General features: G+C 46.4%; 3 protein-coding genes across 16 annotated transcripts in view; 2 read left to right on the top strand and 1 right to left on the bottom strand.

The window, feature by feature from the left end:
* Positions 1-220: 220 nt before the first annotated feature.
* On the top strand, positions 221-5,263 carry LOC105561663 (mediator of RNA polymerase II transcription subunit 25). 4 transcript variants are annotated; one of them, XM_012011839.1, is made up of 16 exons: positions 221-392; positions 637-906; positions 1,012-1,137; positions 1,223-1,268; positions 1,353-1,477; positions 1,600-1,819; positions 1,905-2,511; positions 2,591-2,922; positions 3,220-3,404; positions 3,489-3,651; positions 3,772-3,960; positions 4,028-4,216; positions 4,292-4,477; positions 4,554-4,613; positions 4,690-4,809; positions 4,916-5,263. In XM_012011839.1, the coding sequence occupies exons 3-16, from the start codon at positions 1,016-1,018 to the stop codon at positions 5,063-5,065; spliced, it is 2,694 nt and encodes an 897-aa protein (XP_011867229.1). In that variant the 5' UTR covers positions 221-392; positions 637-906; positions 1,012-1,015; the 3' UTR covers positions 5,066-5,263. The 4 variants fall into 4 exon arrangements, with proteins under 4 accessions (XP_011867229.1, XP_011867227.1, XP_011867228.1 ...); XM_012011837.1 differs by having other exon boundaries at positions 637-849; XM_012011838.1 differs by having other exon boundaries at positions 724-849.
* Positions 5,264-6,151: 888 nt separating this feature from the next.
* On the bottom strand, positions 6,152-10,749 carry LOC105561669 (RING finger and transmembrane domain-containing protein 2). 4 transcript variants are annotated; one of them, XM_012011856.1, is made up of 5 exons: positions 10,661-10,749; positions 7,638-7,893; positions 6,864-7,553; positions 6,567-6,782; positions 6,152-6,472 (listed from the first exon to the last, which is right to left on the bottom strand). In XM_012011856.1, the coding sequence occupies exons 2-5, from the start codon at positions 7,884-7,886 to the stop codon at positions 6,239-6,241; spliced, it is 1,389 nt and encodes a 462-aa protein (XP_011867246.1). In that variant the 5' UTR covers positions 7,887-7,893; positions 10,661-10,749; the 3' UTR covers positions 6,152-6,238. The 4 variants fall into 4 exon arrangements, with proteins under 4 accessions (XP_011867246.1, XP_011867245.1, XP_011867248.1 ...); XM_012011855.1 differs by lacking the exon at positions 10,661-10,749 and adding an exon at positions 10,347-10,495; XM_012011858.1 differs by lacking the exon at positions 10,661-10,749 and adding an exon at positions 8,085-8,224.
* LOC105561666 overlaps positions 8,259-11,084 on the top strand; it is a 40,169-nt gene continuing 37,343 nt past the window's right edge. For 5 of the 8 annotated variants that reach the window (XM_012011842.1, XM_012011848.1, XM_012011850.1 and 2 more), the window contains exon 1: positions 9,960-10,057. The gene's annotated coding sequence lies outside the window, so the exon portion shown is untranslated. Of the gene's footprint in view, positions 8,576-9,632; positions 9,776-9,959; positions 10,058-10,249; positions 10,303-11,084 lie in introns of those variants that run through there. The other 3 variants (XM_012011843.1, XM_012011844.1, XM_012011846.1) reach the window with 3 other exon arrangements.

The raw sequence follows: 11,084 nt of genomic DNA on the forward strand, positions 1-11,084 counted from the left end.
CACAATCTTGCTTTAAATAAGCTGTAAGCCCGCTACAATGATTCTCGGTTCTGTCTACAATGGTCGTAGTCGTAGTCGCTCGATAAGAATTGACCAATCGCAGTCGATTATTCTTACGACTACGACCATTGTAGACAGAACCGAGAATCATTGTAGCGGAGGCTTAAGAATTGACCAATCGCAGTCGATTATTCTTACGACTACGACCATTGTAGACAGAACCGAGAATCATTGTAGCGGAGGCTTTATGTTTCGATTGCGAACACGACGCAGAGTCGCAGACGGCTTCTGTCAGCGAGGTGGGAAACGAAGGCCTTGCTCTTATGTTTTGCATTTTCGCGAACGCGCTGGTAGACAAGTGTTGCGTCCGAACCTGTGGACTTGAATTGAACGTAAGTTTGTGAAGGAGAGAGGAAAAATTCGTCACCTTCGAACAACTTCGGATTCTGCGGGTTTGGAAAGCGCGTTTAGGTTAGCCCGAGGTATCCAATATGTCATTAACTTCGTGCTAAGTTTAGCCCATTGAAATATCAATTTTACACTTCGACGAGGTCGAATTGCCACACTGAGCCCTCGCACTTTTACCGTCACCAGAGTTGAATAATAGAAGCCTTTGTAGACAAAAATTATTTGCAGTCTCACACACGCACGCACAGAGGGGTCTCCTATTATGAGATGGCAGAGTTTCTGCAAAATTAACGGGGCATCATCTGTTGGTTCCAGCATGCATTTATTGCCGTTGCAGTGAAATGTGTTTGGTGGGAAATGCATGGCGAGAAAAGATTTTTCATTGAATCTGGACGTTGAAGGCCTACTGTCTCAATGGAAAACTTTCCTCTGCGCATATTAGTGAGCAGTGTTTAGATGATACAGGGTGCATTCCAGCAGGAGACTCAGATTGACATGGTGAAACGCCAAGAATCAGCAAAGATTAAACGATTCACTGTGTTACTCAGTGTCGTCTGTGTACTGGTTGCTGGACAGCGCCCGTATAAGATTCTTGTGTTCTAGGACAATGGTGACAGGACCAACTGAGCATGGGATGCAGGCTGACGTTATATTTGTCATCGAGGGAACGGCCTCCAACGGCGCGTACCTCAATGATCTCAAAACGAATTACGTTATTCCAACGTTGGAGTAAGTTTCTATTACAAACGTTAATTATACATTGACTTCCTATAAAACGAGAACCTTTCTAATCGATCTGCTCCCTACATTGCAGATACTTCAGTCAAGGTGGCATAGAAGACAGGGAATACGTCTCTGAGGTAAACAGTTGTATTTGTTAATCTTATCTGTACAGGAATTGATCAAGTCGCAATTGATTTTACCAAATGGAATTTGTATAACAGAACAGCACGACTCTGTACGGAATAGTTGTCTATCATGCTGCCGATTGCTTGCCGTCGCCGTGCACGGAGACTTTTGGACCTTATTCCAATCCCCACAAGCTACTGATGGTTCTGGACAAGCTCGAGTGAGTTGTGAACACAATTGCCTCTCGTAGATGACTTTCGTGCACGAATAAATTAATTTCCACTCTTAAAATTGTTTCTATCGATTGATTTACTTGATCAATAAGAACGTTTCGTGTACTAGAACGATCGGCGGAAAGGGCGAATTCTTTGCCAACATAGGCGAGGGTCTTGCCACAGGATTACTATGTTTCGAGGACTTGCAGCTGAGACGGGAGCCAAGCACCGCTTCGCAGAAACATTGTATTTTGATATGTAATTCGCCGCCGTATCAAACTATGATTCAGGAAACCTACAAGTTCGCCGGTCACACCATCGAGCAATTGGCTGCCCTTTATCAAGAGGTGAGCGACGTAAAAGTTAGAAAGCGCTCAATAAGGCGTACGATGTGAACACGTACGGTGGCAATGTACGCGCGTAACTTTTCAGAGGAACATCAACATCTCTATATTATCGCCGAGGAAAATTTCGGCATTGTATAAGCTGTTCGAGAAAGCTGGCGGCGATTTGCAGTCCTCGCAAACGAAGAACTACGCCAAAGACCCGCGGCACCTGGTGCTCCTGAGAAATTACAATCTGAAGGAGCGACCGGTCAGCCCCCAAATGAGCGGTAACGTTCACAACACCACGGCCACCGCGGCGCAGATACCGCTTAGCCCGTTGCAGAGCAACGACAGTCCGAATACTAATCAGGTGCAGCAGAACATCGCCCCGCCGAATCAGCAGCAGGGTCCTCCGTTCAGAAACCAAGCCCCACCTCAGAACATCCCCTCTGTCCATCAGACCGTAACGCCGTCCATGGCGGCGCCGATGAACGCCGCGCGGCCGCCTTACAATCCTCAGATAGCCGCGCCGCCGAGCTACCATCCGGGAGGAGTGAACTTAGCTACGAGGCCCAGAGCGTGGATGCGGCCGTTCATAGCGCCGGGCGCGACCGCGCCCGCAAATACGCAAGGCAGTGCGCTGATAGCACAATTGACGCAACCGCCTTCGTCGTTGGGGCTCAACGTAGCTGCGTTTAGTCAACGATTGGATGGTAAGAGCATGGTCGCTCTTGTCATTTGTATCCACGCGATTCGCTTGGACGTATAAACTCCGTCGTGTTCACTTTGCAGTAGCTGGAAATAACGTTATGGCGGCTAATCAGCAACAACAGCAGCAACTCACGCCGCAGCAGCAGCAGCAACTGCGCTTGACAATGCTGCAGCAGCAGCAGCAGCAGCAACAGCAGCAGCAACAGCAGCAGCAGCAGCAACAGCAAAGTGTCCAACAGGTTACCATGTCTATGGCTGCTCAGTCGACTCACAGCCAACCGGGATCGCAACTCGCCACATCTTGTATTAGCCAGTCTGTGCCCACTCAAGTGCCACAGACTGTCGCAGCTTCGCAGCAAGCACCTGTCTCGGTATCTTCCATCACGCAACAGATTACTCATCCTCAGGCCCAAGTAATCAAATTACGTTGTTAAATTTCTACGAAATTTTTCGAACAGAATATGAAGATTTAAGGTGCACGCGACAGGTAAACGGATGTGCTTAAAGTGGTTTGCGAGCTTTCGCGCTAAATTTTACAAACCTCCATCTTTTGCCTAAAAAACGGAACAAACTTTTGTTCAACCCAATATTTTGATAAACTGTAAATTGAGAGCTGTTCTAAGCCGCGAGCAAAGATTACGCGAACACATAATGAGAAAAGAGAATAATGCTGATTCCATTGTAACCGGTTTTTTTCCTTTTTTTTTTAGGGCAACGTTTCTACTGGTACAGTACAAAATCAAGTACAAATTGTGCAGCCGCGCGAGCGACAGAACATCTGGCAGGGTATCGTGGAATGGATCGAAAAGGCCAAAAATCCGACGGACGCGCAAAAGCAAACGAGACACGTGCCGTGTCAGGTTTTGGCTAATGCGAAAGACGGGGATCCAGAATTGTACGCTGCTCATGTAATTTATGCTTGACAGTGTCGGCATAATTTCCCCGTGCTTTTATCTCACGTGGCTGGTTTGCTTTTCAGGAAAGCGGATACATGGCCGCCGAAGCTGATAATGCAATTGATGCCGAAGCAATTGATAGGGAGTATCGGTGGTACCTATCTAAAGAATTCCAAGTCCGTTGTATTTCACCCGACGCCGTGTGAAGCATTGGAATCTTTAACAAAAATGATGACTGCTGGATTTGTAAGTGTTTTCGTCACGCATACCGCGTAACAAACTCGCGTGTCTTATTTCGTTTGCTGCGAATAATCCATGTACCCGGCGCAATCTCCGCAATAATACTCAAGTTTCAACGTATCTCAGGCAGGTTGTGTCCACTTCACTTCTGCATCGTCAAGTCCAGCTTGCGAGATAAAAGTACTTATACTTTTATATACTGCCGATAAGAAGACATATCTTGGTTTCATTCCAAACGACCAAACAGCTTTTGTAGATCGACTTCGTAAGGTTATACAGCAGCAGAAAACGTCTCAAAACGCCTCCGTGAGACAGGTGAGTTGTTACGAGTAAGTTATTATACACGAATTGAGATCAGGGAGTAACTGTATGACTGTGTTAGGCTAATCCTGGACCGGGCAATGCGATTCCCGCACCCATGCCTACCACAGGCACGCAGGGGGGTATTCTTATGTCGCAAACAAATACTATGGCGATGGGAGGTGGCCAGATAACGCAGAATGTCGTGTCCACCGCTCCGCCGCAAACTTTAACTTCGACCAGCGGCCCGCAGACCCAAATGAATATGCAGGTAATACAAACGTGCTAGCATTTCTCTGGAATAACGCATTTATTGACTAGATCTTTAGCAAACGTTACATTACAGAATAGCGGAATTAGCGGCCCGCAAGCGAATGCTGGTGCCGGAGGTATGATCGGTCAGCAACGGCCACCGTTTGACGACCTAGAGATGGCCAGGCATCAAAATTTGCTCAAGATTCAACATCTGAGGCAAACGTTGGAAGCCGCGCAACAACAAGAGGCGCAGTATAAATCTCAACTGGAAGTAAACGTAAGTACATGTTTCTAATAGAAGTAACTTTCAAAAGTGTAGAAATTCCTACGGCGGTTGCGACATTCTTGTTTAGATTCAACAAAATCTAGAAGTCGCGCAGCAGCAAGAAATGCAGTACAAGCAGCAGCTTGAGGTGAACGACTCTTGATTCGATAAATATATTTTTGTAGTATGAGAGAGACGTACAAATAATTTTTACACACACACAGGCGCAACAGGCACAGAGAGGACTCACTCAGGCCGCTATGGCTAACCAACAGGCGGGCGCTCAAAGATTGATGCGCCCAGTTTCCACCAATAATCTTGGTCTCAGACATCTGTTACAGCAGGTGAAAACTCGCGAAAACTTGAAGAAACTAACAATAAGCTTCATTTATACTAACATTCTCAGATACGTAGAATAAGCATCACAAATTGCAATTAATGTTTTCACAGCCACAGCCTCAGTATAGCGTTCGTCAAGTGTTTGGAGTGCAACAGCAAATGGTAGGTCCGAGAGGGCAGTTAGCAGCGAGACCGATGGCACCTGGTAATACACAAAATCAGCAATTTGACGACGTGTCGAGTTACGACTTCCTCGGTTGAGCGTCGCGGACAGGCGTTTAATTTCGTCGGTACACACACGCGTGCCCACGTACGAGTGTTTAAAAGGAAGTATACGAGAGCATAATGATTTTAACTTTGTATATTTATGCGAATAAATAATACTTGTACATACGGAACAGTATATGCGTGAAATGCGTACGTCACGTACTATAAAGTATTAAATTAAAAAAAAGTGTATATGTCTTTTCTGTAATTTGTTTAAGTTCTGGATACTTTTTGGCAACATTGACATGAGCAGATGCGCTTCCTCCCTAAATTTTTGTTGTATAATCAGAAACGCTTTTTAACCTAAATCAACTTTTATTAGCGATAAACTGCAGGTTAATGGAAGATTCTTCGGTGTTTAATGCGTTGTACATTTTTTAGAATCTTTCGTTTAATTACATTGCTATTTCAAAGGATCTACTTATTCGATATAATTTAAAACATATCATTTTTCGTCATTACACGACAAAAAAACAATGCTAATCACACATGATTCTTATGAGCAGTCTAGTATACCCTGAAAATTCCCGAAAGATTCTAAACAATTCTTACGAAAAATCATACGGGCCACATACAGCACACTTTGAAGTAGCAATTTTTAACAATAATCATTACATTTAATATTATATATTTAATATAATTTTCATTATATTTAATAATAACAATATTAAAATATAAGTATATATGCAAAGCCCGGAAAAATTAATTGATTAAAGATTTACTGAATATGTCTAATTTCAATTTATCTTTCAGATAACCTGTTTAAATGCTTCTGAAATTACCCGTAAAAGAAGATTGTGTTATCTGTGAGGGAATCGATGTTCTCTCTCAGTTCTTGACTCTTCTTATCACGATTCCATCAATCTCACGCTAGAGAATTCCTAAATATAAACGGATTTATGTACAATACATATATTACATGTCCAAACGTGTACAATTCTTTCTAGCATCTTGGAAATGCATTTGGTTTTACTAAAAGATCGCCTATTATTTGTTATTCTTAAAGTTTCGTCCGAAGTAACTCAAAGGATATAAAAATTTGAAGATTATTCGATCATGTTGAATAATGGAAAACACACGTTTGGGTCGGTAAACAGAATCTCTTACATTTCCTAGTAATACAAAACTGTACAAAAATTATTATCTCTAAAGAGATAATTGACGGAATCAATACAATTGAATGAAGTGTGTGGTATGGCCGTCCCGATAAATCGGGTCGTCCGTGATGGACGCGCGACACAGGGGGCACGATCGCTCTCTGTCGAGCCACGTCGAGACGCATGTTTCACAGAAAATATGTTTACAATGAAGCCTAACCGGCGTGGTGTACTCTTCGTGGCAAATGGCACATATACCGCCGGCTGCGATCAGCTGTTCCTTCGACGGGGATACTCCGAGGCTCTGTTAGAAAAAAAAAGAAGAAGAACATTACACAGCACGTGATTACATCACAGTTTGATAATCTTGACGGTATACTCGCGAGAATTGTGCATACCACGTTTTGGAACAGTTTCCACGCGGCGGTGCGAAACAGTTTGAGACGCGACAGTAGATCGCTACCCTTGCTCATCGTATACATTATCGAGAAGAAGATGCCCACAATTTTCTCCGGACCCTGATACCTCTCGAGCAGGTAGTACAACCACGGCTGGACAGGCGCGACGCATCGATAAAGCTGCGACATCGCTTCTACCATGAGGTAGTATTTTCCCTGAAATTGCACTCATTATTTCCGATGCACGCCAACTCCGTTGCACGCCGTTCAACAAGTTGAGACAACGCGAGCACTCACCCGATTCTGAAATGCCAGCAATCGTACCGGCAGACAGGTCAAGAGGACCTTGCAGATGATGGTGATGAGTTTAAGGAAGAAGTCCATCACCGTGACGTAGCAGAGCAAGTCCCAGATCGTGAGCGGCTCGGCGTAAGGTGCGAGGGTGTACAGATTAAACGTGTAAACGACGAAGACGATGCAGGCGGTGATGTAGCACAGGATCAGCATGAGCAACGACCAGCTCCGATTGTGCTGTTTGGCGATCTCGCGCTTCAGGTCGTTATTAGCGTGGATGAACGTGACGAGCATCACGACGAACGTGAGTATCCCGGCTCTGTGATCGTAGAGGCCCTTGGCGAGAAGGATGGTGACGAAGGGAACGTACTGTTGAAGCTCCTTCAGCATCGCCCGGGCCTCCGGGCCTATCTGGACGTTGCCGCTGGCGGCGTTATCCGCGGCGTTGTTGTCGTGGTTCTCGACAACCTCGCTCGCGGTCTCGTGCGCGTTACTCGAGAAGTTCGTCGACGCCACATGATGGTGGTGATGGTGGTGGTGGTTGCTGTGCGCGGGCTCATCGTGGGAACTCGCGTCGTTCGCCGCGGGCTCTTCCAGATTGATGACGTAGCTGTCGCTTGGTAACGCAACCGGATGGACCTGGTTCCGGTGAAGCCCATGAATGGCCAGGAGCGACGTCAACGATATGTTCGGCTGTGGGCGACAGAAGGAGCTATTAGCCGAGCATCAAGGCCACCCTCCGACGTCGCCGTGCAACGGCGATGCGACGCAACTTACCGCCGCCTGCTGTATGAGAGGGCGAATCCCTTGAATGGTGGAGGAGATGTTGCCCGCGAATATCCTGGAGCGCTCCGCCGTCCTGACGCTGAAGTTAAACGCCGTCCCGGGATTGATGCCGGCCAGCGTGTACCTGGCACCGTTCGGCGACTCTTGAACCTGCCCGTTCTCGCTCGACGTCAACGCATCTGGCATCCTCGCGTCGCAACGTCCGTTCGCGGCCTCTTCCGCCGGTCTGTTCTCAGCCATACTTTATCTGCAATTTGACCATATTTTGTCTATCCGTGGATATCAACAGCCCCGAGTCCCCCTCGTTACATCATGTAACGCGTGATCTACGTAAGATGCTTTTGATGATATCGACGTAAACAGAGCAACGGAGAATGTTATGTAATCTGTTTTTTTTAATCCCGTAACTTATCAGAATAGATACATGTGTTGGCAAACATTTAGCTCGGGAACGCTGCTTAGGTTTTCGACGAGGCCGCGTTCGCGCTCGGCGTCTTCCTGCGTAAGAGCGGAGGCCCGAGAGGGTAAAAATAATTGCCCTCGCGCACCGCGCGATTATTAATCAACCGCTAAATATGACGTACTCGAGAAGGTTAGGAAATCTGTCGTACCGACGAGATATACGAGCACGTGACGGGAGCGACACGCAAAACGCGAAATCCCGCATAGCTGTAAACGCGACGGCTGCGTCCAGCAGAAAAGGCTGCACAAAGCGGCTATGCAAAATTCGTGAATCTGATTGGCGTAACATCTCGGCTCGATTTAAGACATGCCAATCAGATTCACGATTTTATTTTCCTGCTGAGCGCAGCCATTTAATAATAATGTCACTGGCTTGCGAGAGCGCAGAAAGTAGAAGACGATGCGAGGTGAAACGTCGATGCCAGCAGCGAGCTAAAAATCCGTCTAGAGCCGCGTAACTGATTGTCGTAAGGTTTTATGGATTCCCGAATTATGAAATGAATCCTTTTCACTCGGTTTCTGGAAACATTTGAAGAGTTCCAAGAGAATTCACTTTTATGTCGCCAACTCTGAGCTTTTCCCCACCGAGTAAAAGAGCTAAGGAATTCTCTATATCTCATTCGAGTTTTTCAATAATCATCAGACGATATATCTCGATAACTGTTTATCGCGAGGAAAAATGATACAGGACTTGTTGACTTGATTTGGGGTCAAGAATATGCAACTTTGGTAAACATTGTGTACACATCTTGGAGTTTTCATGTATACACAAATGTTTATAAAGATTCCCTAACAGCACAGATGACGGAAAGTCGACTTTCCGATTAAAAGTCGACGTAAAGTCGGCGTTTCTGCGGACATTCGTCGACTTTTCGCTAAGTCATATTTCGGAATAGTCGACTTTAAGTCGACTTTTTGCTGTTAGGGTTGAAACACTATTGCAACAGCGTATTCTCGCTCAAGCATTTGTTTCTAAAATGCATAACTTTCGAAAAACTGAAGGATTTCCATACTTTTTCCTCATCCCGTGTAATATTAGATTTATATTGGAAGTGCGTTGGCCAATATTTAACAACGCAATAGGAACATTGGTTTAATATTGATACAATATTAGACCTAACTATGTTACAATTGTCATATTTGTATTCTTGTTTCTTTTACGCCCGTATCAGACTACGAATTGAGATTGGGATTAGATTGAAACTTGACCAATCACAGTAAAGTTTACTAGTCTCGGGTTTAGTTTTTTACTTTTACTCCAATTGGTCAAATTTCAATCTAATCTCAATCTCAGTTCGTAGTCTGCTACGGGCTTTAGGACTCGCTTGTCTAAAAGTATTGCAACGTATAGTTTTGAACGTATAAGGACAGCGGATTTTCCAGCCTTCTGAGCCGCGAGTAATTTGTTTACAGAGATCCTCGCGTGCCTCCCGACGATCCGAGTCGATTTTAATCCTCGTCCCTTTTATAGATTCTGAAGCGTACAGGTTTACACGTGTGGTAATAAATTTTCACGATTTTCAGGCGTTTCGAGAATTTCCTTCCGTGTCACAAAGCTGGACGAGCGGAGTCGAGTTTTAATGAGATCGACGATAGTCACTTCTGACTGGGAACCGATTGAGGATCAACGTTCTTATAGCGCTGGTCTACAATACGTGGAGTAAGGAGTAAGGGAGAGCCCTAACTTGTAGCTTTTGGTGTAAGGAAGCTGAAATACGGGCATAATTTTTAAAATATTTGTAACACTGATTGATAGCATTTTGATTCACCGACAGTAAACCTAAGAGCTGAAGTAGGAGTAAGAAATAAAATGGACTTATTTCCTTACTCCTACTCCTTACTCCAGCTTACTCCATGTATCGTAGATCAGCCTTTAGATTTTCCACTGTTTTCCACTCCAAATCCCACGGACCCCATGGACTCCGTTCGCGCGGATTCTCACAGGCCAGGTAAAACATAAAACTCACGACATGGTTCAACATTTAAAAGCTGTAGACTACGGTCAAGTTGCCGCTTCGAAGCGTTTTCTCCTCTCTCTCTGTCCTCACTGCAGGAGAAGCGAGGCAGGATACTCCGTAACATTTAAAGCGACAGCTTGACCGCAGCCATAATGACGTCATTTCAAGTCATCGTGAGTCATGGACCCACCGTTCCACCCAGGATTCGCGATATCCAATGTCGCGGCCAAATACGAGTACGCGCCCACTCACGGATCATTTCTCACTGGGACACACGCACCTGTGCACTTGGTCGATACGACGGATCTCCTAACCTTCCTGCGTGTCATCGGCTTGCGAGGTTACAACTGACACGTTTAAAGAGACGATCTGCACCTTCGAACCCCCGTCGGCTCCTCGCGCGATCATCGTAATCCGAATATCCCACGTACGTACGTGGCCAAATCCCCGGACAGTTATCGGAACAGAGAAGGGAGAGCGGAGAACCCGTCGAACGTGGAAACCGACTTGGTTTTTTCATTCGGCATTTGTTGCCCCCCCCCCCCCCCGAGACCCCCGTGCTCGATTAGCGGCGCGTGTGCGCAAGTAAAATACCTTGTGCGAGGGATCTTAATCACGCGGAGATCCCGCTACTTCCCCGCTACGATCGTCGTGGCGATGCTCATCTCTTCGCTCCGACGTAAATTCACGACGGGAGATTCGACGGGAGGGGGTGGGGGAGGGGGAAACCGCGCGGAATCGCAAATATCCCTCACGCCTCTTCCCCGCGACGCGCGCTCGCACTCGGCGACCACCCGTCCGTCATAACGATTCCACGGTTACGTACACGTCGCGTCACGCCATTGTATTTATCGCGATTATCTGTGCGACGTCGATTGGTGCCTCGCGCGGGCACGCGTACTGAAAGCCGCGGCCCGCGGCGGCTTCCGCGACACGCATCTCGCGTTAACGTCCCGCGCTCCGAGAGAGCGAGAGACTCTTCCCCGCGCAGCTCGACGCCCGAAAAAGTCCCCCCCCG

Source organism: Vollenhovia emeryi, unplaced genomic scaffold (genome assembly GCF_000949405.1).
Source record: "Vollenhovia emeryi isolate VEMERY1.0 unplaced genomic scaffold, V.emery_V1.0 DF939203.1, whole genome shotgun sequence".
In the NCBI taxonomy this organism is placed as follows: domain Eukaryota; kingdom Metazoa; phylum Arthropoda; class Insecta; order Hymenoptera; family Formicidae; genus Vollenhovia; species Vollenhovia emeryi.